Source organism: Pristiophorus japonicus, chromosome Y, assembly GCF_044704955.1.
Source record: "Pristiophorus japonicus isolate sPriJap1 chromosome Y, sPriJap1.hap1, whole genome shotgun sequence".
Lineage (NCBI taxonomy): Eukaryota > Metazoa > Chordata > Chondrichthyes > Pristiophoridae > Pristiophorus > Pristiophorus japonicus.
Window position 1 is genome coordinate 20,286,854 of NC_092011.1, and position 26,632 is coordinate 20,313,485.

At 38.2% G+C, this 26,632-nt stretch overlaps 1 protein-coding gene across 1 annotated transcript in view; it reads right to left on the reverse strand.

The window, feature by feature from the left end:
• The window catches only part of LOC139241112 (hormone-sensitive lipase-like), a 122,612-nt gene that overhangs the window by 8,163 nt on the left and 87,817 nt on the right, over positions 1–26,632 (reverse strand). Inside the window, exons 5-6 of the mRNA XM_070869804.1 lie at positions 7,681–7,908; positions 3,713–3,871 (exon numbers count right to left, since the gene is read on the reverse strand). Coding sequence (XP_070725905.1) covers positions 3,713–3,871; positions 7,681–7,908 — 387 coding nt within the window. The remainder of the gene's footprint in view (positions 1–3,712; positions 3,872–7,680; positions 7,909–26,632) is intronic.

Consider the following 26,632-nt stretch of genomic DNA (forward strand, 5'->3'; position numbering starts at 1 on the left):
AGGCAAGACAGTTAGAAAGGATCGGCCACTCCAGTCGTAGCAGGCGCAGCAGGAGGGTGAGAGGTCGCCTGAGGCAGGCCCAGAGCTGCAATCCCACTGCAGAGACAAGACAGAGCTCAGAGCCAGCGGCAGGAGGAGGACGTGTCAAGCCAGCGACATCTCGGCAAAAGGCAGCGGCCCCAGGGAGCAGGCCGGGGGGGAGGGCAGCAGCACGAGCCCACCACCACTGGCAAACCCCCACACCTGCCCACTGCCCCCATCACTCCCACACCCCCCACACCGAGCCCCCACCACCACTCCCCACCCCCCCACCCCCCCCATCACTCCCACACCCCCCACACCGAGCCCCCACCACCACTCCCCAAACCCCCACACCAGCCCCCCCCCCCCACCACTCCCACACCCCCGGCCAGAGTGCGCTAGGAATCGTGCGCTTTGTTTACATTCCACTCATGCCCTGTGTTTATCTGTTCCTCGGACTGTCCGAGTGAGGTGTGGAACCAACTCCTGATCCAGTCCGCAACCAGATCCCTCACACCCCCGCCACGCCCTTCACTACCCCCCCCTCCACTACCCACCCTCACTCCCCGCCCTGCTCACTCCCCCTCACTCCCTGCCACCCCTCACTGCCCACACCCCCCTCACTCCGCCTCACCCCCCGCCCTCCCCTTCACTGCCCGCCCTCCCCTCACTGCTCGCCCCCCTCATTCCCCGCCCCCTCACTCCCCCTCACCCTCCCACCCTCCCCCTCACTGCCCGCCCCCCCCACTCCCCGCCCCCTCACTCTCCCTCACTCCCTGCCACCCCTCACTCCCCGCCCCCCTCACTCCCCTCCCCCCTCACTTCCCTCCCCCTCTCACTCCCCTCCCCCTCTCACTCCCGCCCCCGATGTGGACCTTGAGTGGCTGCCCTCCGCTATCCACTTCATCAGCGCTGACCGTGCCTTCAGTCCAACCCTCTGGATTCCCCGCCCATATCCCTGGGCCTGCCCATCCACCTCGGCTACTTGCAGACCCTCCTGAAGTCCCACCTCCTTCGGGCACTGCTCCTGGACACCGTTCTGTTGCCTCAGTGACCATTTGATGCCCCGGTGAAACACCACGGGGAGCTTTTCTGACATTACTGCGCTATTTAAACAGGAGTTGTCGTAGAGGCAGTGGCCACCCGGACAGACCTGTGGGCTGATACTCCCGTTACCCATTTCCCCTCCCCGTGTTCTGCCGAAGACACCTCTCTACCTGTGCCCTCCCCCGTATCTCTCACTCAGTGCCCAGCACTCCCTCCGCCCTGTCAAATTCTTCTCTTCGTCCTCACGGGCCAAGCACAGCAGAAGTGTGAGACCTTCTGCAGTTCAACAGCTTGTATTTCCACAGCGCCTTAAAGCAGTAAAACATCCCAAGGCCCTTCACAGGAGCATAAATGAGACAAAGTCTGACACCGAGCCACAGAAGGAGATATTAGCGCAGGCGACCAAAAGCTTGGTCAAAGAGGTAGGCTTTAGGAATGTCTTAAAGGAGGAGCGATATAGAGGTTTAGGGAGGGAGTTCCGGAGCTTGGGGCCCAGGCAGCTGATGGCACGGCCACCGATGGTGGAGCGATTATAATCAGGGATGGTCATGAAGGCAGAATTGGGGGAGAGCAGAGATCTCAGAGAGTTGTAGGGCTGGAGGAGGTTATAGAGATAGAGGTGGGTGTAGGGGCTTGAGGAGTTTACAGAGATAGGGAGGGGTGTAGGGGCTTGAGGAGGTTACAGAGATAGGGAGGGGTGTAGGGACTGGAGGAGGTTACAGAGATAGGGAGGGGTGTAGGGGCTGGAGGAGTTTACAGAGATAGGGAGGGGTGTAGGGGCTTGAGGAGTTTACAGAGATAGGGAGGGGTGTAGGGGCTTGAGGAGGTTACAGAGATAGGGAGGGGTGTAGGGGCTTGAGGAGTTTACAGAGATAGGGAGGGGTGTAGGGGCTGGAGGAGTTTACAGAGATAGGGAGGGGTGTAGGGGCTTGAGGAGGTTACAGAGATAGGGAGGGGTGTAGGGGCTGGAGGCTCGTGAGACAGTTGGAGGTTATAGAGATAGGGTTTGGGGCTGGGGGGGTGGATGCCCCTGGGGATGGGGGGGGTGCTGTTAGGGGGGAGGGGAGGGTCCCAGGGAGGGGAAGGTCCCAGGGATGGGAGAGGGGATGGGGAGCGTCCCAGGGATCGGGGGGGGGGGGGGGGGGGGAGAGCGGCGGGTCCCAGGGATTGGGGGAGGGGAGCGTCCCAGGGATGGGGGGGAGAGAGGGTCTCAGCGATAGGGGGAGTAGGGGTCCCAGGGATGGGGAGAGGGGAGGGACCCAGGGATGTGGGGGGGGAGGTGAGGGTCTCAGGGATGGGAGAGAGGGGAGGGTCCCAGGGATGGGGGAGGGGGGAGGGTCCCAGGGATGGGGGAGAGTGGAGGGCCCCAGGGATGGGGGGAGGGAGGGTCCCAGTGATGGGGGAGAGGGGAGGGTCCCAGTGATGGGGGAGAGGGGAGGGTCCCAGTAATGGGGGAAAGGGGAGGGCCCCAGGGATGGGGTGAGGGAGGGTCCCAGTGATGGGGGAGAGGGGAGGGTCCCAGTGATGGGGGAGAGGGGAGGGCCCCAGGGGTGGGGGGAGGGAGGGTCCTAGTGATGGGGGAGAGGGGAGGGTCCCAGTGATGGGGGAGAGGGGAGGGCCCCAGGGGTGGGGGGAGGGAGGGTCCCAGTGATGGGGGGAGGGAGGGTCCCAGTGATGGGGGGAGGGAGGGTCCCAGTGATGGGGGAGAGGGGAGGGTCCCAGTGATGGGGGAGAGGGGAGGGTCCCAGTGATGGGGGAGAGGGGAGGGTCCCAGTGATGGGGGAGAGGGGAGGGCCCCAGGGGTGGGGGGAGGGAGGGTCCCAGTGATGGGGGAGAGGGGAGGGCCCCAGGGGTGGGGGGAGAGGGGAGGGTCCCAGTGATGGGGAGAGGGGAGGGCCCCAGGGGTGGGGGGAGGGAGGGTCCCAGTGATGGGGGAGAGGGGAGGGTCCCAGTGATGGGGGAGAGGGGAGGGTCCCAGTGATGGGGGAGAGGGGAGGGTCCCAGTGATGGGGAGAGGGGAGGGCCCCAGGGGTGGGGGAGGGAGGGTCCCAGTGATGGGGGAGAGGGGAGGGCCCCAGGGGTGGGGGAGAGGGGAGGGTCCCAGTGATGGGGAGAGGGGAGGGCCCCAGGGGTGGGGGGAGGGAGGGTCCCAGTGATGGGGGAGAGGGGAGGGCCCCAGGGTGGGGGGAGAGGGGAGGGTCCCAGTGATGGGGAGAGGGGAGGGCCCCAGGGGTGGGGGAGGGAGGGTCCCAGTGATGGGGGAGAGGGGAGGGTCCCAGTGATGGGGGAGAGGGGAGGGTCCCAGTGATGGGGGAGAGGGGAGGGTCCCAGTGATGGGGGAGAGGGGAGGGCCCCAGGGGTGGGGGGAGGGAGGGTCCCAGTGATGGGGGAGAGGGGAGGGCCCCAGGGGTGGGGGGAGAGGGGAGGGTCCCAGTGATGGGGAGAGGGGAGGGCCCCAGGGGTGGGGGAGGGAGGGTCCCAGTGATGGGGGAGAGGGGAGGGCCCCAGGGGTGGGGGGAGAGGGGAGGGTCCCAGTGATGGGGAGAGGGGAGGGGCCCCAGGGGTGGGGGGAGGGAGGGTCCCAGTGATGGGGGAGAGGGGAGGGTCCCAGTGATGGGGGAGAGGGGAGGGGAGAGATACTCACCGGGTGTGCGGCTGGTCTTGCCGGTCTCGAGCAGCGAGTTGAGCCAGGCTGAGGCTCCCTGGCGGAGGTCGCGAAGCAGCACGGCCGTGTCGTTGCGCACCATGCTCAATGTGTCTACCTTCTCCAGGTTCGACGATGCACTCGTCACAGGCTCTGTACCTGCAACACACAACCGACACGGTGAGGGGAAGAGCCACGAGGATTGGGGAGGGGAGGCGGGGAGGATGGGGGGGAGGATCGGCGGTGGCGAGGATCGGGGGGGTGGGCCCAATATCGGGGGGGGTGGCGGATCGGGGGGTGGGCCCAGTATCGGCGGGGGGGGGGGGGGAGGATTGGGGGGGTGGGGCCATTATCGAAGGTGGGGTGGGGAGGAGGGCCCAGTATCGGGGGAGGGGAGGATCGGGGGGGGGGGGGGGCCCAGTATCGGGGGGAGGGGGCCTGACCGGCAGCGGATACGAACTCGTTGAGCCTCCCCCCTCAGTACTGCCCCTCCGACAATGCGGCACTCCCTCAGTACTGCTCCTCAGACAGTGCGGCACTCCCTCAGTACTGCCCCTCAGACAGTGCGGCGCTCCCTCAGTACTGCTCCTCAGACAGTGCGGCACTCCCTCAGTACTGCCCCTCAGACAGTGCGGCACTCCCTCAGTACTGCTCCTCAGACAGTGCGGCACTCCCTCAGTACTGCCCCTCAGACAGTGCGGCGCTCCCTCAGTACTGCTCCTCAGACAGTGCGGCACTCCCTCAGTACTGCCCCTCAGACAGTGCGGCGCTCCCTCAGTACTGCTCCTCAGACAGTGCGGCACTCCCTCAGTACTGCCCCTCAGACAGTGCGGCGCTCCCTCAGTACTGCCCCTCCGACAGTGCGGCACTCCCTCAGTACTGCCCCTCCGACAGTAAGGCACTCCCTCAGTACTGTCCCTCCGACAGTGCGGCGCTCCCTCAGTACTGCTCCTCAGACAGTGCGGCACTCCCTCAGTACTGCCCCTCAGACAGTGCGGCGCTCCCTCAGTACTGCTCCTCAGACAGTGCGGCACTCCCTCAGTACTGCCCCTCAGACAGTGCGGCACTCCCTCAGTACTGCCCCTCAGACAGTGCGGCGCTCCCTCAGTACTGCTCCTCAGACAGTGCGGCACTCCCTCAGTACTGCTCCTCAGACAGTGCGGCACTCCCTCAGTACTGCTCCTCAGACAGTGCGGCGCTCCCTCAGTACTGCCCCTCCGACAGTGCGGCACTCCCTCAGTACTGCCCCTCAGACAGTGCGGCGCTCCCTCAGTACTGCTCCTCAGACAGTGCGGCACTCCCTCAGTACTGCCCCTCAGACAGTGCGGCACTCCCTCAGTACTGCCCCTCAGACAGTGCGGCGCTCCCTCAGTACTGCTCCTCAGACAGTGCGGCACTCCCTCAGTACTGCCCCTCAGACAGTGCGGCACTCCCTCAGTACTGCTCCTCAGACAGTGCGGCACTCCCTCAGTACTGCCCCTCAGACAGTGCGGCACTCCCTCAGTACTGCCCCTCAGACAGTGCGGCGCTCCCTCAGTACTGCTCCTCAGACAGTGCGGCACTCCCTCAGTACTGCCCCTCAGACAGTGCGGCGCTCCCTCAGTACTGCTCCTCAGACAGTGCGGCACTCCCTCAGTACTGCCCCTCAGACAGTGCGGCACTCCCTCAGTACTGCCCCTCAGACAGTGCGGCGCTCCCTCAGTACTGCTCCTCAGACAGTGCGGCACTCCCTCAGTACTGCTCCTCAGACAGTGCGGCACTCCCTCAGTACTGCTCCTCAGACAGTGCGGCGCTCCCTCAGTACTGCCCCTCCGACAGTGCGGCACTCCCTCAGTACTGCCCCTCAGACAGTGCGGCGCTCCCTCAGTACTGCTCCTCAGACAGTGCGGCACTCCCTCAGTACTGCCCCTCAGACAGTGCGGCACTCCCTCAGTACTGCCCCTCAGACAGTGCGGCGCTCCCTCAGTACTGCTCCTCAGACAGTGCGGCACTCCCTCAGTACTGCTCCTCAGACAGTGCGGCACTCCCTCAGTACTGCTCCTCAGACAGTGCGGCGCTCCCTCAGTACCGCAACAGGAGTGTCAGCCTTGATGCAACCACACCCAGTGAATGAATAAAATGAAAAGATTGTGGCTCTAGTCGCTGGAGCTCGAAGCCATGACCTTCTGACTCAGAAGCGAGAGAGAGAGAGAGTTACCCACTGACCCACCGTGTGATTCACTGCTATGTAACCTGGTAATGTTTTGAAATGCCTGAGGTTGAGATAGCCGCGATATAATTCTTTCATTTGATTTCATACGTACACCTCGCAGAGGACGCTCTCCCAATGCCAGGAGCAGCCCCCCGCCCCCCCACCCCACCCCGTCCCGCTCAGTCTGACTAGGCTTGGGCTGTGGCTCAGTGGGCAGTTCTCTCGCATCAGAGTCAGAAGGTAGTGAGTCCCACTCCAGGGACTTGAGCACATAATCCAGGCAGACACTCCAGTGCAGTTCTGAGGGAGCGCCGCACTGTCGGAGGGGCAGTACTGAGGGAGTGCTGCACTGTCGGAGGGGCAGTACTGAGGGAGCGCCTCACTGTCGGAGGGGCAGTACTGAGGGAGTGCCGCACTGTCGGAGGGGCAGTACTGAGGGAGCGCCGCACTGTCAGAGGGGCAGTACTGAGGGAGCGCCTCACTGTCGGGGGGGCAGTACTGAGGGAGTGCCGCACTGTCGGAGGGGCAGTACTGAGGGAGTGCTGCACTGTCGGGGGGGCAGTACTGAGGGAGCGCCTCACTGTCGGAGGGGCAGTACTGAGGGAGTGCCGCACTGTCAGAGGGGCAGTACTGAGGGAGTGCTGCACTGTCGGGGGGGCAGTACCGAGGGAGCGCCTCACTGTCGGGGGGGCAGTACTGAGGGAGCGCCTCACTGTCGGGGGGGCAGTACTGAGGGAGCGCCTCACTGTCGGAGGGGGCAGTACTGAGGGAGTGCTGCACTGTCGGAGGGGCAGTACTGAGGGAGCGCCGCACTGTCAGAGGGGCAGTACTGAGGGAGCGCCTCACTGTCGGGGGGGCAGTACTGAGGGAGTGCCGCACTGTCGGAGGGGCAGTACTGAGGGAGTGCTGCACTGTCGGGGGGGCAGTACTGAGGGAGCGCCTCACTGTCGGAGGGGCAGTACTGAGGGAGTGCCGCACTGTCGGAGGGGCAGTACTGAGGGAGTGCTGCACTGTCGGGGGGGCAGTACCGAGGGAGCGCCTCACTGTCGGGGGGGCAGTACTGAGGGAGCGCCTCACTGTCGGGGGGGCAGTACTGAGGGAGCGCCTCACTGTCGGAGGGGGCAGTACTGAGGGAGTGCTGCACTGTCGGGGGGGCAGTACTGAGGGAGCGCCGCACTGTCGGAGAGGCAGTACTGAGGGAGCGCCGCACTGTCGAAGGGGCAGTACTGAGGGAGCGCCGCACTGTTGGAGGGGCAGTATTGAGGGAGTGCCGCACTGTCAAGAGGGGCAGTACTGAGGGAGCGCCGCACTGTCGGAGGGGCAGTACTGAGGGAGCGCCGTACTGTCAGAGGGGCAGTACTGAGGGAGTGCCGCACTGTCGGACGGGCAGTACTGAGGGAGTGCCGCACTGTCGGAGGGGCAGTACTGAGGCAGCGCTGCACTGTCGGAGGGGCCGTCTTTCAGATGAGACATTAAACCGAGGCCCCGTCAGCTCTCTCAGGTGGACGTAAAAGATCCCATGGCACTATTTGCAAGAAGAGCGGGGGAGTTATCCCTGGTGTCTTGGGGCCAATATTTATCCCTCAATCAACATAATAAATAAACAGATTATCAGCTTGCTGTGCGTAAATTGGCTGCCGCGTTTCCCACATTACAACAGTGACTACACTCCAAAAGTACTTCATTGGTTGTCGAGTGCTTTGCAACGTCCGGTGGTGGTGAAAGACGCTATATAAATGCAAGTCTTTCTTTCTTGCACGGTCGGCGTGACTCTTACCTGCGTACGCGCTCAAGCACTTAGACAGGACGCTGAGGGGCAGCAGTGGGTCGATGAAGGTGAGCAGGCGGGACGGCGAGGCGGTGGCTTGGAGCAGGGTGGCGGGGTAGGCGGCCATGATCCCGTCGGGCAGTCGAACTCCGTAGGAGGCGGCCCGCATGGACACGGTGATGCACAGATTTCCTCCAGCACTGTCCCCGGCCAGGCAGATCCGTTCTGCTGTCGAACCTGAGAGGCGGGGGGGGAAAGTGGAGAATGTGGGTGAGAACATTCGGAAACAGCTGCGTGGGGGGCGGGGTTAGGTACCAGGCTGTTAGGAAGGCCCCCCGAGCCAAACTGCACCACCCAGCACCTGGTGTGGACCACTGACAACTCTTGTCCCCCAACACACTGCAAGACCAGCTCTCGAATGTGTCTGTAATGTATGCACCTGTGAGGATGCTCACAGCTTTGCAGAGCTGTTGACAGGAGGCTCAGGCTCGTGGGGCGATCCCGTCCGAACTGACCCCCGTCCGGACGGAATTCCTCATCGGCACCAAGCCCCGAAACCTCCCTCGGGAGCCGGCGCCTCACAACTTGAGCCTCCTCCGGGAAATTCCCTCCGTGCCTTTCAGTTCTGCGGGGAGGGGATTCCCGTACGGGCTGCTCTTGCACACTCTCCACCTTGCCATCCTCGTCTGCCGTCCGGACACGCCATGGTGCACCATTTTGCTGTCCGCAGGAGGCGGAGGTCCCCAATGGAGTGCTCTCTACATGGGAGTGCTCCCCTTATTTATTGTGGACTTGGCCTAGAGGGTGTTGCACGAGTAGTCCCGTGCAATTGGTTTTTACGTCGGTTCACGGACTAGAGGAGTCCCTGTTCCATGTGTATGTATGAGGTTGCAGCCCCTATTCCATTATTTAAAGGGGCTGCTCCTCAAATTCTAGTTGCACTTCAGTCCCATGCTCTTGATCTTTGGGCACCCTGTGCGGAGGGGAGCGGGCAGGTCGCAAGGCCTCCTCATGGGACTGCTCCTAGGCCTGGCCAAGGTGGTCATTAACCGGTCCAGGCAGCGGGCGGTCGAGGGGGTCGTTCAGCCCGACTGCCTGCCTCTCTTCCGCGGTTACATCCGAGCCAGGGTGTCCTTGGAGATGGAGCACGCGGTGTCCACCGGTACGCTCGCAGCCTTCCGCGAGAGGTGGGCACCGGAGAGACTGGAGTGCATCATCACCCCCGGCAACCAAATTTTAATATGATCCATTTAACACTAAAAGTTTAATTTGTTTAATTTGTCCTTATTAGTACCTCTTTAATAAGGGGGCACATGATTAAATTGTTGTGGAGCTGTTGAGTTGGGAGTGGCTTAGCTAGTCACGTGATGTTCGCAAGACTCAATAAAACCCCAGCTTGTTGGGTTCGGTGGATCCACGATGAGATATGCAGTTGTGAGCCTGGTGGATGAACTGGTAATGTGTCGTGTGATTGTTAAACCTTTGCTAACAAACCAACTAGTTATTAATAGCAATGTGCTGCTACGAATTCTTAAGCAAAGAACCCATGAAGCAAATACATTACAGTGTCTTTCTCCACCTCATCTTGAGGGGGAGAGGGAGGGGAAAGCAAGAGAGGACATTACACTGATAGAAAGAGACACAAAAGAGAGACAGAATTTCAGCACCATATCCGCCAGATTTTTCGGCGGTATTGATCGTTTTCGGTGTTAAACCACCCAGTGGGAAGTTCCCCAAAGTGTTCCACCGGCGGTTTCAAAATACTGCTAGGGAGTGGACCGCCGGCGTGCATTGCCGATAAAACCGTAACCGCCCGGGTTTGGTCAGAGCGGCGACCTCTTGGTGAGGAGCAACAAAACGCTCACGAGAAAGCACCGGGAGCTGGGTGGGAGGTCTGAAACCCTGCAAAAAAAGTCAAGTTCAAGTGTCTTTTATAATTCTTTTAACATTCTTTATAATTCTTTTATCATTCTTTTATCATTCTTTATAATTCTTTTATCATTCTTTATAATTCTTTTATCATTCTTTTATCATTCTTTATAATTCTTAGAAAATTATTTTGTCATTCTTTCTAATTGTTTTTATCATTCTTTATAATCCTTTTATAATTCTTTTATCATTCTTTATAATTCATTTATAATTCTTTATAATTCTTTTATCATTCTTTATAATTCTTCTATCATTTTTTTATTACTATTTATAATTCTTTTATCATTCTTTATAATTCTTTTATCATTCTTTATAATTCTTCTATCATTTTTTTATTACTATTTATAATTCTTTTATCATTCTTTACAATTCTTTATAATTCTTCGGATCATTCTTTATAATTCTTTTATAATCTTTTATCATTCTTTTATTATTCTATATAATTCTTTTATCATTCTTTATAATTGTTTTATAATTGTTTTATCATTTTTATAATTCTTTTATCATTCTATATCATTCTTTTATCAATCTTTCTAATACTTTTATCATTCTTTATAATTCTTTTATAATTCTTTTATCATACTTTATAATTCTTTTATCATTCTTTTATCATTCTTTTATAATTCTTTTATCATTCTTTATAATTCTTTTATAATTCTTTTATCATTCTTTTATAATTCTTTTATCATTCTTTATAATTTTTATAATGTTTTTATCATTCTTTATAATTCTATATAATTTTTTATCATTCTTTATCATTCTTTTATCATACTTTATAATTCTTTCATAATTCTTTTATCATTCTTTTACAATTCTTTTATCATTCTTTACAATTCTTTTATAATTCTTTTATAATTCTTTATAATTCTTTTATCATTCTTTATAATCCTTTTATAATTCTTTTATAATTCTTTATAATTCTTTTATCATTCTTTAATCAATCTTTCTAATACTTTTATCATTCTTTATAATTCTTTTATCATTCTTTATAATTCTTTATAATTCATTTATCATTCTTTATAAGTCTTTTATAATTCTTTTATCCTTCTTTATAATCCTTTTATAATTCTTTTATCATTCTTTATAATTCTTTTATTAGTCTTTATAATTATTTTATAATTCTTTTATCATTCTTTATAATCCTTTTATAATTCTTTTATCATTCTTTATAATTCTTTTATAATTCTTTATAAATCTTTTATAATCCTTTTATAATTCTTTTATCATTCTTTATAATTCTTTTATCATTCTTTATAATTCTTTTATCATTCTTTAATCAATCTTTGTAATACTTTTATTATTCTTTATAATTCTTTTATAATTCTTTTATCATTCTTTATAATCCTTTTATAATTCTTTTATCATTCTTTATAATTCTTTTATCATTCTTTGTAATTCTTTTATTATTCTTTTATTGTTCTTTATAATTCTTTTATTATTCTTTATAATTCTATATAATTAATTTATTATTCTTTATAATTCTTTTATCACTCTTTATAATTCTTTTATAATTCTTTTATCATTCTTTATCATTCTTTATAATTCTTTTATCATTCTTTTATCATTCTTTATAATTATTTTATAATTCTTTATAATTCTTTTATCATTCTTTAATCATTCTTTCTAATACTTTTATCATTCTTTATAATTCTTTTATCATTCTTATATAATTATTTTATCATTCTTTACAATTCTTTATAATTCTTTTATCATTCTTTATAATTCTTTTATAATTTTATCATCATTCTATATCATGCTTTTATCATTCGTTTATCATTCTTATATCATTCTTTTATCAATCTTTATAATTCTTTTATCACTCTTTATAATTCTTTTATAATTTTATTATCATTCTATATAATTCTTTTATCATTCTTTACAATTCTTTATAATTCTTCTATCATTCTTTATAATTCTTTTATAATCTTTTATCATTCTTTTATTATTCTATATAATTCTTTTATCATTCTTTATAATTGTTTTATAATTGTTTTATCATTTTTATAATTCTTTTATCATTCTATATCATTCTTTTATCAACCTTTCTAATACTTTTATCATTCTTTATAATTCTTTTATAATTCTTTTATCATTCTTTATAATTCTTTTATAAGGATATCATAGCAGTGCATCTGGAAAATGGTGACATGATAGGTCCAAGTCAGCATGGATTTGTGAAAGGGAAATCATGCTTGACAAATCTTCTGGAATTTTTTGAGGATGTTTCCAGTAAAGTGGACAAAGAAGAACCAGTTGATGTGGTATATTTGGACTTTCAGAAGGCTTTCGACAAGGTCCCACACAAGAGATTAATGTGCAAAGTTAAAGCACATGGGATTGGGGGTAGTGTGCTGACGTGGATTGAGAACTGGTTGTCAGACAGGAAGCAAAGAGTAGGAGTAAACGGGTACTTTTCAGAATGGCAGGCAGTGACTAGTGGGGTGCCGCAAGGTTCTGTGCTGGGGCCCCAGCTGTTTACATTGTACATTAATGATTTAGACGAGGGGATTAAATGCAGTATCTCCAAATTTGCGGATGACACTAAGTTGGGTGGCAGTGTGAGCTGCGAGGAGGATGCTATTAGGCTGCAGAGTGACTTGGATAGATTAGGTGAGTGGGCAAATGCATGACAGATGAAGTATAATGTGGATAAATGTGAGGTTATCCACTTTGGTGGTAAAAACAGAGAGACAGACTATTATCTGAATGGTGACAGATTAGGAAAAGGGAAGGTGCAACGAGACCTGGGTGTCATGGTACATCAGTCATTGAAGGTTAGCATGCAGGTACAGCAGGCGGTTAAGAAAGCAAATGGCATGTTGGCCTTCATAGCGAGGGGATTTGAATACAGGGGCAGGGAGGTGTTGCTACAGTTGTACAGGGCCTTGGTGAGGCCACACCTGGAGTATTGTGTACAGTTTTGGTCTCCTAACTTGAGGAAGGACATTCTTGCTATTGAGGGAGTGCAGCGAATATTCACCAGACTGATTCCTGGGATGGCGGGACTGACGTATCAAGAAAGACTGGATCAACTGGGCTTGTATTCACTGGAGTTCAGAAGAATGAGAGGGGACCTCATGGAAACGTTTAAAATTCTGACGGGTTTAGACAGGTTAGATGCAGGAAGAATGTTCCCAATGTTGGGGAAGTCCAGAACCAGGGGTCACAGTCTGAGGATAAGGGGTAAGCCATTTAGGACCGAGATGAGGAGAAACATCTTCACCCAGAGTGGTGAACCTGTGGAATTCTCTACCACAGAAAGTAGTTGAGGCCAATTCACTAAATATATTCAAAAGGGAGTTAGATGAAGTCCTTACTATTCGGGGGATCAAGGGTTATGGCGAGAAAGCAGGAAGGGGGTACTGAAGTTTCATGTTCAGCCATGAACTCATTGAATGGCGGTGCAGTCTAGAAGGGCTGAATGGCCTGCTCCTGCACCTATTTTCTATGTTTCTATGTATCTATAATTCTTTTATCATTCTTTTATAATTCTTTTATCATTCTTTATCATTTTTATAATTCTTTTATCATTCTTTATAATTCTTTTATCATTTTTTTATCATTCTTTATAAATCTTTTATAATTCTTTTATCATTCTTTATAATTCTTTTATCATTTTTTATCATTCTTTATAATTCTTTTATCATTCTTTATAATTCATTTACAATTCTTTTATCATTCTTTATAATTCTTTTATCATTCTTTAATCATTCTTTTATAATTCTTTTATCATTCTTTATAAATCTTTTATAATTCTTTTATCATTCTTTATAATTCTTTTATCATTTTTTATCATTTTTATAATTCTTTTATCATTCTTTATAATTCTTTTATAATTCTTTTATCATTCTTTATAATTCTTTTATCATTCTTTATAATTCTTATATAATTCTTTTATCATTCTTTACAATTCTTTTATCATTCTTTATAATTCTTTTATCATTCTTTATAATTCTTTTATAATTCTTTTATCATTCTTTATCATTCTTTATAATTCTTTTATCATTCTTTTATCATTCTTTATAATTATTTTATAATTCTTTATAATTCTTTTATCATTCTTTAATCATTCTTTCTAATACTTTTATCATTCTTTATAATTCTTTTATCATTCTTATATAATTATTTTATCATTCTTTACAATTCTTTATAATTCTTTTATCATTCTTTATAATTCTTTTATAATTTTATCATCATTCTATATCATGCTTTTATCATTCGTTTATCATTCTTATATCATTCTTTTATCAATCTTTATAATTCTTTTATCACTCTTTATAATTCTTTTATAATTTTATTATCATTCTATATAATTCTTTTATCATTCTTTACAATTCTTTATAATTCTTCTATCATTCTTTATAATTCTTTTATAATCTTTTATCATTCTTTTATTATTCTATATAATTCTTTTATCATTCTTTATAATTGTTTTATAATTGTTTTATCATTTTTATAATTCTTTTATCATTCTATATCATTCTTTTATCAACCTTTCTAATACTTTTATCATTCTTTATAATTCTTTTATAATTCTTTTATCATTCTTTATAATTCTTTTATAAGGATATCATAGCAGTGCATCTGGAAAATGGTGACATGATAGGTCCAAGTCAGCATGGATTTGTGAAAGGGAAATCATGCTTGACAAATCTTCTGGAATTTTTTGAGGATGTTTCCAGTAAAGTGGACAAAGAAGAACCAGTTGATGTGGTATATTTGGACTTTCAGAAGGCTTTCGACAAGGTCCCACACAAGAGATTAATGTGCAAAGTTAAAGCACATGGGATTGGGGGTAGTGTGCTGACGTGGATTGAGAACTGGTTGTCAGACAGGAAGCAAAGAGTAGGAGTAAACGGGTACTTTTCAGAATGGCAGGCAGTGACTAGTGGGGTGCCGCAAGGTTCTGTGCTGGGGCCCCAGCTGTTTACATTGTACATTAATGATTTAGACGAGGGGATTAAATGCAGTATCTCCAAATTTGCGGATGACACTAAGTTGGGTGGCAGTGTGAGCTGCGAGGAGGATGCTATTAGGCTGCAGAGTGACTTGGATAGATTAGGTGAGTGGGCAAATGCATGACAGATGAAGTATAATGTGGATAAATGTGAGGTTATCCACTTTGGTGGTAAAAACAGAGAGACAGACTATTATCTGAATGGTGACAGATTAGGAAAAGGGAAGGTGCAACGAGACCTGGGTGTCATGGTACATCAGTCATTGAAGGTTAGCATGCAGGTACAGCAGGCGGTTAAGAAAGCAAATGGCATGTTGGCCTTCATAGCGAGGGGATTTGAATACAGGGGCAGGGAGGTGTTGCTACAGTTGTACAGGGCCTTGGTGAGGCCACACCTGGAGTATTGTGTACAGTTTTGGTCTCCTAACTTGAGGAAGGACATTCTTGCTATTGAGGGAGTGCAGCGAATATTCACCAGACTGATTCCTGGGATGGCGGGACTGACCTATCAAGAAAGACTGGATCAACTGGGCTTGTATTCACTGGAGTTCAGAAGAATGAGAGGGGACCTCATGGAAACGTTTAAAATTCTGACGGGTTTAGACAGGTTAGATGCAGGAAGAATGTTCCCAATGTTGGGGAAGTCCAGAACCAGGGGTCACAGTCTGAGGATAAGGGGTAAGCCATTTAGGACCGAGATGAGGAGAAACATCTTCACCCAGAGTGGTGAACCTGTGGAATTCTCTACCACAGAAAGTAGTTGAGGCCAATTCACTAAATATATTCAAAAGGGAGTTAGATGAAGTCCTTACTATTCGGGGGATCAAGGGTTATGGCGAGAAAGCAGGAAGGGGGTACTGAAGTTTCATGTTCAGCCATGAACTCATTGAATGGCGGTGCAGTCTAGAAGGGCTGAATGGCCTGCTCCTGCACCTATTTTCTATGTTTCTATGTATCTATAATTCTTTTATCATTCTTTTATAATTCTTTTATCATTCTTTATAATTTTTATAATTCTTTTATCATTCTTTATAATTCTTTTATCATTTTTTTATCATTCTTTATAAATCTTTTATAATTCTTTTATCATTCTTTATAATTCTTTTATCATTTTTTATCATTCTTTATAATTCTTTTATCATTCTTTATAATTCATTTACAATTCTTTTATCATTCTTTATAATTCTTTTATCATTCTTTAATCATTCTTTTATAATTCTTTTATCATTCTTTATAAATCTTTTATAATTCTTTTATCATTCTTTATAATTCTTTTATCATTTTTTATCATTTTTATAATTCTTTTATCATTCTTTATAATTCTTTTATAATTCTTTTATCATTCTTTATAATTCTTTTATCATTCTTTATAATTCTTATATAATTCTTTTATCATTCTTTACAATTCTTTTATCATTCTTTATAATTCTTTTATCATTCTTTATAATTCTTTTATAATTCTTTTATCATTCTTTATCATTCTTTATAATTCTTTTATCATTCTTTTATCATTCTTTATAATTATTTTATAATTCTTTATAATTCTTTTATCATTCTTTAATCATTCTTTCTAATACTTTTATCATTCTTTATAATTCTTTTATCATTCTTATATAATTATTTTATCATTCTTTACAATTCTTTATAATTCTTTTATCATTCTTTATAATTCTTTTATAATTTTATCATCATTCTATATCATGCTTTTATCATTCGTTTATCATTCTTATATCATTCTTTTATCAATCTTTATAATTCTTTTATCACTCTTTATAATTCTTTTATAATTTTATTATCATTCTATATAATTCTTTTATCATTCTTTACAATTCTTTATAATTCTTCTATCATTCTTTATAATTCTTTTATAATCTTTTATCATTCTTTTATTATTCTATATAATTCTTTTATCATTCTTTATAATTGTTTTATAATTGTTTTATCATTTTTATAATTCTTTTATCATTCTATATCATTCTTTTATCAACCTTTCTAATACTTTTATCATTCTTTATAATTCTTTTATAATTCTTTTATCATTCTTTATAATTCTTTTATAAGGATATCATAGCAGTGCATCTGGAAAATGGTGACATGATAGGTCCAAGTCAGCATGGATTTGTGAAAGGGAAATCATGCTTGACAAATCTTCTGGAATTTTTTGAGGATGTTTCCAGTAAAGTGGACAAAGAAGAACCAGTTGATGTGGTATATTTGGACTTTCAGAAGGCTTTCGACAAGGTCCCACACAAGAGATTAATGTGCAAAGTTAAAGCACATGGGATTGGGGGTAGTGTGCTGACGTGGATTGAGAACTGGTTGTCAGACAGGAAGCAAAGAGTAGGAGTAAACGGGTACTTTTCAGAATGGCAGGCAGTGACTAGTGGGGTGCCGCAAGGTTCTGTGCTGGGGCCCCAGCTGTTTACATTGTACATTAATGATTTAGACGAGGGGATTAAATGCAGTATCTCCAAATTTGCGGATGACACTAAGTTGGGTGGCAGTGTGAGCTGCGAGGAGGATGCTATTAGGCTGCAGAGTGACTTGGATAGATTAGGTGAGTGGGCAAATGCATGACAGATGAAGTATAATGTGGATAAATGTGAGGTTATCCACTTTGGTGGTAAAAACAGAGAGACAGACTATTATCTGAATGGTGACAGATTAGGAAAAGGGAAGGTGCAACGAGACCTGGGTGTCATGGTACATCAGTCATTGAAGGTTAGCATGCAGGTACAGCAGGCGGTTAAGAAAGCAAATGGCATGTTGGCCTTCATAGCGAGGGGATTTGAATACAGGGGCAGGGAGGTGTTGCTACAGTTGTACAGGGCCTTGGTGAGGCCACACCTGGAGTATTGTGTACAGTTTTGGTCTCCTAACTTGAGGAAGGACATTCTTGCTATTGAGGGAGTGCAGCGAATATTCACCAGACTGATTCCTGGGATGGCGGGACTGACCTATCAAGAAAGACTGGATCAACTGGGCTTGTATTCACTGGAGTTCAGAAGAATGAGAGGGGACCTCATGGAAACGTTTAAAATTCTGACGGGTTTAGACAGGTTAGATGCAGGAAGAATGTTCCCAATGTTGGGGAAGTCCAGAACCAGGGGTCACAGTCTGAGGATAAGGGGTAAGCCATTTAGGACCGAGATGAGGAGAAACATCTTCACCCAGAGTGGTGAACCTGTGGAATTCTCTACCACAGAAAGTAGTTGAGGCCAATTCACTAAATATATTCAAAAGGGAGTTAGATGAAGTCCTTACTATTCGGGGGATCAAGGGTTATGGCGAGAAAGCAGGAAGGGGGTACTGAAGTTTCATGTTCAGCCATGAACTCATTGAATGGCGGTGCAGTCTAGAAGGGCTGAATGGCCTGCTCCTGCACCTATTTTCTATGTTTCTATGTATCTATAATTCTTTTATCATTCTTTTATAATTCTTTTATCATTCTTTATAATTTTTATAATTCTTTTATCATTCTTTATAATTCTTTTATCATTTTTTTATCATTCTTTATAAATCTTTTATAATTCTTTTATCATTCTTTATAATTCTTTTATCATTTTTTATCATTCTTTATAATTCTTTTATCATTCTTTATAATTCATTTACAATTCTTTTATCATTCTTTATAATTCTTTTATCATTCTTTAATCATTCTTTTATAATTCTTTTATCATTCTTTATAAATCTTTTATAATTCTTTTATCATTCTTTATAATTCTTTTATCATTTTTTATCATTTTTATAATTCTTTTATCATTCTTTATAATTCTTTTATAATTCTTTTATCATTCTTTATAATTCTTTTATCATTCTTTATAATTCTTATATAATTCTTTTATCATTCTTTACAATTCTTTTATCATTCTTTATAATTCTTTTATCATTCTTTATAATTCTTTTATAATTCTTTTATCATTCTTTATCATTCTTTATAATTCTTTTATCATTCTTTTATCATTCTTTATAATTATTTTATAATTCTTTATAATTCTTTTATCATTCTTTAATCATTCTTTCTAATACTTTTATCATTCTTTATAATTCTTTTATCATTCTTATATAATTATTTTATCATTCTTTACAATTCTTTATAATTCTTTTATCATTCTTTATAATTCTTTTATAATTTTATCATCATTCTATATCATGCTTTTATCATTCGTTTATCATTCTTATATCATTCTTTTATCAATCTTTATAATTCTTTTATCACTCTTTATAATTCTTTTATAATTTTATTATCATTCTATATAATTCTTTTATCATTCTTTACAATTCTTTATAATTCTTCTATCATTCTTTATAATTCTTTTATAATCTTTTATCATTCTTTTATTATTCTATATAATTCTTTTATCATTCTTTATAATTGTTTTATAATTGTTTTATCATTTTTATAATTCTTTTATCATTCTATATCATTCTTTTATCAACCTTTCTAATACTTTTATCATTCTTTATAATTCTTTTATAATTCTTTTATCATTCTTTATAATTCTTTTATAAGGATATCATAGCAGTGCATCTGGAAAATGGTGACATGATAGGTCCAAGTCAGCATGGATTTGTGAAAGGGAAATCATGCTTGACAAATCTTCTGGAATTTTTTGAGGATGTTTCCAGTAAAGTGGACAAAGAAGAACCAGTTGATGTGGTATATTTGGACTTTCAGAAGGCTTTCGACAAGGTCCCACACAAGAGATTAATGTGCAAAGTTAAAGCACATGGGATTGGGGGTAGTGTGCTGACGTGGATTGAGAACTGGTTGTCAGACAGGAAGCAAAGAGTAGGAGTAAACGGGTACTTTTCAGAATGGCAGGCAGTGACTAGTGGGGTGCCGCAAGGTTCTGTGCTGGGGCCCCAGCTGTTTACATTGTACATTAATGATTTAGACGAGGGGATTAAATGCAGTATCTCCAAATTTGCGGATGACACTAAGTTGGGTGGCAGTGTGAGCTGCGAGGAGGATGCTATTAGGCTGCAGAGTGACTTGGATAGATTAGGTGAGTGGGCAAATGCATGACAGATGAAGTATAATGTGGATAAATGTGAGGTTATCCACTTTGGTGGTAAAAACAGAGAGACAGACTATTATCTGAATGGTGACAGATTAGGAAAAGGGAAGGTGCAACGAGACCTGGGTGTCATGGTACATCAGTCATTGAAGGTTAGCATGCAGGTACAGCAGGCGGTTAAGAAAGCAAATGGCATGTTGGCCTTCATAGCGAGGGGATTTGAATACAGGGGCAGGGAGGTGTTGCTACAGTTGTACAGGGCCTTGGTGAGGCCACACCTGGAGTATTGTGTACAGTTTTGGTCTCCTAACTTGAGGAAGGACATTCTTGCTATTGAGGGAGTGCAGCGAATATTCACCAGACTGATTCCTGGGATGGCGGGACTGACCTATCAAGAAAGACTGGATCAACTGGGCTTGTATTCACTGGAGTTCAGAAGAATGAGAGGGGACCTCATGGAAACGTTTAAAATTCTGACGGGTTTAGACAGGTTAGATGCAGGAAGAATGTTCCCAATGTTGGGGAAGTCCAGAACCAGGGGTCACAGTCTGAGGATAAGGGGTAAGCCATTTAGGACCGAGATGAGGAGAAACATCTTCACCCAGAGTGGTGAACCTGTGGAATTCTCTACCACAGAAAGTAGTTGAGGCCAATTCACTAAATATATTCAAAAGGGAGTTAGATGAAGTCCTTACTATTCGGGGGATCAAGGGTTATGGCGAGAAAGCAGGAAGGGGGTACTGAAGTTTCATGTTCAGCCATGAACTCATTGAATGGCGGTGCAGTCTAGAAGGGCTGAATGGCCTGCTCCTGCACCTATTTTCTATGTTTCTATGTATCTATAATTCTTTTATCATTCTTTTATAATTCTTTTATCATTCTTTATAATTTTTATAATTCTTTTATCATTCTTTATAATTCTTTTATCATTTTTTTATCATTCTTTATAATTCTTTTATAATTCTTTTATCATTCTTTATAATTCTTTTATCATTCTTTAATCATTCTTTTGTAATTCTTTTATCATTCTTTATAAATCTTTTATAATTCTTTTATCATTCTTTATAATTCTTTTATCATTTTTTATCATTCTTTATAATTCTTTTATCATTCTTTATAATTCATTTACAATTCTTTTATCATTCTTTATAATTCTTTTATCATTCTTTAATCATTCTTTTATAATTCTTTTATCATTCTTTATAAATCTTTTATAATTCTTTTATCATTCTTTATAATTCTTTTATCATTTTTTATCATTTTTATAATTCTTTTATCATTCTTTATAATTCTTTTATAATTCTTTTATCATTCTTTATAATTCTTTTATCATTCTTTATAATTCTTATATAATTCTTTTATCATTCTTTACAATTCTTTTATCATTCTTTATAATTCTTTTATCATTCTCTAATCATTCTTTTATAATTCTTTTATCATTCTTTATAAATCTTTTATAATTCTTTTATCATTATTTTATCATTCTTTATAATTCTTTCATAATTCTTTTATCATTCTTTGTAATTCTTTTATCATTCTTTTATCATTCTTTATAATTCTGTTATTATTCTTTATAATTTTTTTTATAATTCTTTTATCATTCTTTATAATTCTTTTATAATTCTTTTATCAATCTTTATAATTCTTTTATCATTCTTTATAATTCTTTTATTATTCTTTATAATTATTTTATCATTCTTTATAATTCTTTTATCAATCTTTATAATTCTTTTATAATTCTTTTATCATTCTTTATAATTCTTTTATCATTCTTTATAATTATTTTATCATTTTTTATAATTCTTTTATCAATCTTTATAATTCTTTTATCATTCTTTTATCATTCTTTATAATTCTTTTATCATTCTTTATAATTCTTTTATCAATCTTTATAATTCTTTTATCATTCTTTTATCATTCTTTATAATTCTTTAATCATTCTTTTATAATGCTTTTATCATTGTTTATAAATCTTTCTAATACTTTTATCATTATTTATAATTCTTTATAATTATTTTATCAATCTTTATAATTCTTTTTATCATTCTTTTATCATTCTTTATAATTCTTTTATCATTCTTTATAATTCTTTTATCAATCTTTATAATTCTTTTATCATTCTTTTATCATTCTTTATAATTCTTTAATCATTCTTTTATAATGCTTTTATCATTGTTTATAAATCTTTCTAATACTTTTATCATTATTTATAATTCTTTATAATTTTTTATCATTCTTTATAATTCTTTTTATCATACTTTATAATTCTTTCAAATTCTTTTTATCATTCTTTTATCATTCTTTATAATTCTTTTATAATTCTTTATAATTCTTTTATAATTCTTTAATCAATCTTTCTAATACTTTTATCATTCTTTATAATTCTTTTATTATTCTTTATAATTCTTTTATCATTCTTTATAATTCTTTTATTATTCTTTATAATTCTTTTATCATTCTTTATAATTCTTTTATCAATCTTTATAATTTTTTTATAATTCTTTTATCATTCTTTGCCATTCTTTTATCATTCTTTATAATTATTTTATCATTTTTTTAAATTCTTTTATCAATCTTTATGATTCTTTTATCATTCTTTTATCATTCTTTATAATTCTTTTACCATTCTTTATAATTCTTTTATCATTCTTTATAATTATTTTATCATTCTTTATAATTCTTTTATCAATCTTTATAATTCTTTTATCATTCTTTATAATTATTTTATCATTCTTTATAATTCTTTTATCAAATCTTTATAATTCTTTTTTCATTCTTTTATCATTCTTTATAATTCTTTTATCATTCTTTATAATTCTTTTATCAATCTTTATAATTCTTTTATCATTCTTTTATCATTCTTTATAATTCTTTAATCATTCTTTTATAATTCTTTTATCATTCTTTATAAATCTTTCTAATACTTTTATCATTCTTTATAATTCTTTATAATTTTTTTATCATTCTATATAATTCTTTTATCATTCTTTATAATCCTTTTCTAATTCTTTTATCATTCTTTATAATTCCTTATAATTCTTTTATCAATCTTTAATCAATCTTTCTAATACTTTTATCATTCTGTATAATTCTATTTAATTCTTTTATCAGTCTTTTATAATTCTTTTATCATTCTTTATAAATCTTTATAAATCTTTTATCATTCTTTATAATTCTTTATAATTCTTTTATCATTCTTTATAATTCTTTTATCATTCTTTATAATTCTTTAATCATTCTTTTATAATTCTTTGATCATTCTTTATAAATCTTTCTAATACTTTTATCATTCTTTATAATTCTTTATAATTTTTTATCATTCTTTATAATTCTGTTATCATACTTTATAATTCTTTCATAATTTTTTTTATCATTCTTTTATCATTCTTTATAATCCTTTTATAATTCTTTTATAATTGTTTATAATTCTTTTATAATTCTTTAATCAATCTTTCTAGTACTTTTATCATTCTTTATAATTCTTTTATCATTCTTTATAATGCTTTTAACATTCTTTAATCAATCTTTCTAATACTTTTATCATTCTTTATAATTCTTTTATCATTCTTTATAATCCTTTTATCATTCTTTAATCAATCTTTCTAATACTTTTATCATTCTTTATAATCCTTTTCTAATTCTTTTATCATTCTTTATAATTCCTTATAATTCTTTTATCAATCTTTAATCAATCTTTCTAATACTTTTATCATTCTGTATAATTCTTTTATAATTCTTTTATCAGTCTTTTATAATTCTTTTATCATTCTTTATAAATCTTTATAAATCTTTTATCATTCTTTATAATTCTTTATAATTCTTTTATCATTCTTTATAATTCTTTTATCATTCTTTATAATTCTTTTATCATTCTTTTATCATTCTTTACAATTCTTTTATCATTCTTTATAATTCTTTTATCATTGTTTAATCATTCTTTTATAATTCTTTTATCATTCTTTACAATTCTTTTATCATTCTTTATCATTCTTTTATCATTCTTTTATCATTCTTTATAATTCTTTATAATTCTTTTATCATTCTTTATAATTATTTTATCATTCTTTTATTATTCTTTATAATTCTTTATAATTTTTTATCATTCTTTATAATTCTTTTATCATACTTTATAATTCTTTCATAATTCTTTTATCATTCTTTGTAATTCTTTTATCATTCTTTATAATTCTCTTATTATTCTTTATAATTCTTTTATCATTCTTTATACTTCTTTTATAATTCTTTTATCATTCTTTATAATTCTTTAATCATTCTTTTATAATTCTTTTATCATTCTTTATAAATCTTTCTAATACTTTTATCATTCTTTATAATTCTTTATAATTTTTTATCATTCTTTATAATTCTTTTATCATACTTTATAATTCTTTCATAATTCTTTTTATCATTCTTTTATCATTCTTTATAATCCTTTTATAATTCTTTTATAATTCTTTATAATTCTTTTATAATTCTTTAATCAATCTTTCTAGTACTTTTATCATTCTTTAAAATTCTTTCATCATTCTTTATAATTCTTTTATTATTCTTTATAATTCTTTTATTATTCTTTATAATTCTTTTATAATGCTTTTATCATTCTTTACAATTCTTTATAATTCTTTATAAATCTTTTATCATTCTTTTATCATTCTTTATAATCCTTTTATAATTCTTTTATAATTCTTTATAATTCTTTTAACATTCTTTAATCAATCTTTCTAATACTTGTATCATTCTTTATAATTCTTTTATCATTCTTTATAATCCTTTTATCATTCTTTAATCAATCTTTCTAATACTTTTATCATTCTTTCTAATTCTTTTATAATTCTTTTATCATTCTTTATAATCCTTTTATAATTCTTTTCTCATTCTTTATAATTCTTTTATAATTTTTATAATTCTTTTATCATTCTTTAATCAATCTTTCTAATACTTTTATCATTCTGTATAATTCTTTTATAATTCTTTTATCATTCTTTATAATTCATTTATCATTCTTATATATTTCTTTAATCATTCTTTATAATTCTTTATAATCCTTTTATAATTCTTTTATCAGTCTTTTATAATTCTTTATAAATCTTTAGAAATCTTTTATCATTCTTTATAATTCTTTTATAATTCTTTTATCATTCTTTATAATGCTTTTATAATTCTTTTATCATTCTTTATAATTCTTTTATCATTCTTTTATCATTCTTTATAATTCTTTATAATTCTTTAATCATTATTTTATCATTCTGTATCATTCTTTCATAATTCTTTTATCATTCTTTCTAATTCTTTTTAAATAATCTTTTATCATTCTTTTATCATTCTTTATAATTCTTTTATAATTCTTTTATCATTCTTTATAATTCTTTTATCATTCTTGTATAATTCTTTATAATGCTTTTATAATTTTTTTTTCATTCTTTGTAATTCTTTTATCAATCTTTATAATTCTTTTATCATTCTTTTATCATTCTTTATAATTCTTTTATTATTCTTTATAATTCTTTTATCATTCTTTATAATTCTTTTATCAATCTTTATAATTCTTTTATCATTCTTTATCATTCTTTTATCATTTTTATAATTATTTTATCATTCTTTATAATTCTTTTATCAATCTTTATGATTCTTTTATCATTCTTTTATCATTCTTTATAATTCTTTTACCATTCTTTATAATTCTTTTATCATTCTTTATAATTATTTTATCATTCTTTATAATTATTTTATCAATCTTTATAATTCTTTTATCATTCTTTATAATTATTTTATCATTCTTTATAATTCTTTTATCAAATCTTTATAATTCTTTTATCATTCTTTTATCATTCTTTATAATTCTTTTATCATTCTTTATAATTCTTTTATCAATCTTTATAATTCTTTTATCATTCTTTTATCATTCCTTATAATTCTTTAATCATTCTTTTATAATTCTTTAATCATTCTTTATAAATCTTTCTAATACTTTTATCATTCTTTATAATTCTTTATAATTTTTTATCATTCTTTATAATTCTTTTATCATACTTTATAATTCTTTCATAATTTTTTTTATCATTCTTTTATCATTCTTTATAATCCTTTTATAATTCTTTTATAATTGTTTATAATTCTTTTATAATTCTTTAATCAATCTTTCTAGTACTTTTATCATTCTTTATAATTCTTTTATCATTCTTTATAATGCTTTTAACATTCTTTAATCAATCTTTCTAATACTTTTTTCATTCTTTATAATTCTTTTATCATTCTTTATAATCCTTTTATCATTCTTTAATCAATCTTTCTAATACTTTTATCATTCTTTATAATTCTTTTTTCATTCTTTATAATCCTTTTCTAATTCTTTTATCATTCTTTATAATTCCTTATAATTCTTTTATCAATCTTTAATCAATCTTTCTAATACTTTTATCATTCTGTATAATTCTTTTATCATTCTTTATAATGCTTTTATAATTCTTTTATCATTCTTTATAATTCTTTTATAATTCTTTAAAGTTCTTTTATAATTCTTTGATCATTCTTTATAATTCTTTTATAATTCTTTTATCATTCTTTACAATTCTTTTATCATTCTTTATAATTCTTTTATCATTCTTTTATCATTCTTTATAATTCTTTATAATTCTTTTATCATTATTTTATCATTCTGTATCATTCTTTCATAATTCTTTTATCATTCTTTCTAATTCTTTTTAAATAATCTTTTATCATTCTTTTATCATTCTTTATAATTCTTTTATAATTCTTTTATCATTCTTTATAATTCTTTTATCATTCTTGTATAATTCTTTATAATGCTTTTATAATTTTTTTTTCATTCTTTGTAATTCTTTTGTCAATCTTTATAATTCTTTTATCATTCTTTTATCATTCTTTATAATTCTTTTATTATTCTTTATAATTCTTTTATCATTCTTTATAATTATTTTATCAATCTTTATAATTCTATTATCATTCTTTATCATTCTTTTATCATTTTTATAATTATTTTATCATTCTTTATAATTCTTTTATCAATCTTTATGATTCTTTTATCATTCTTTTA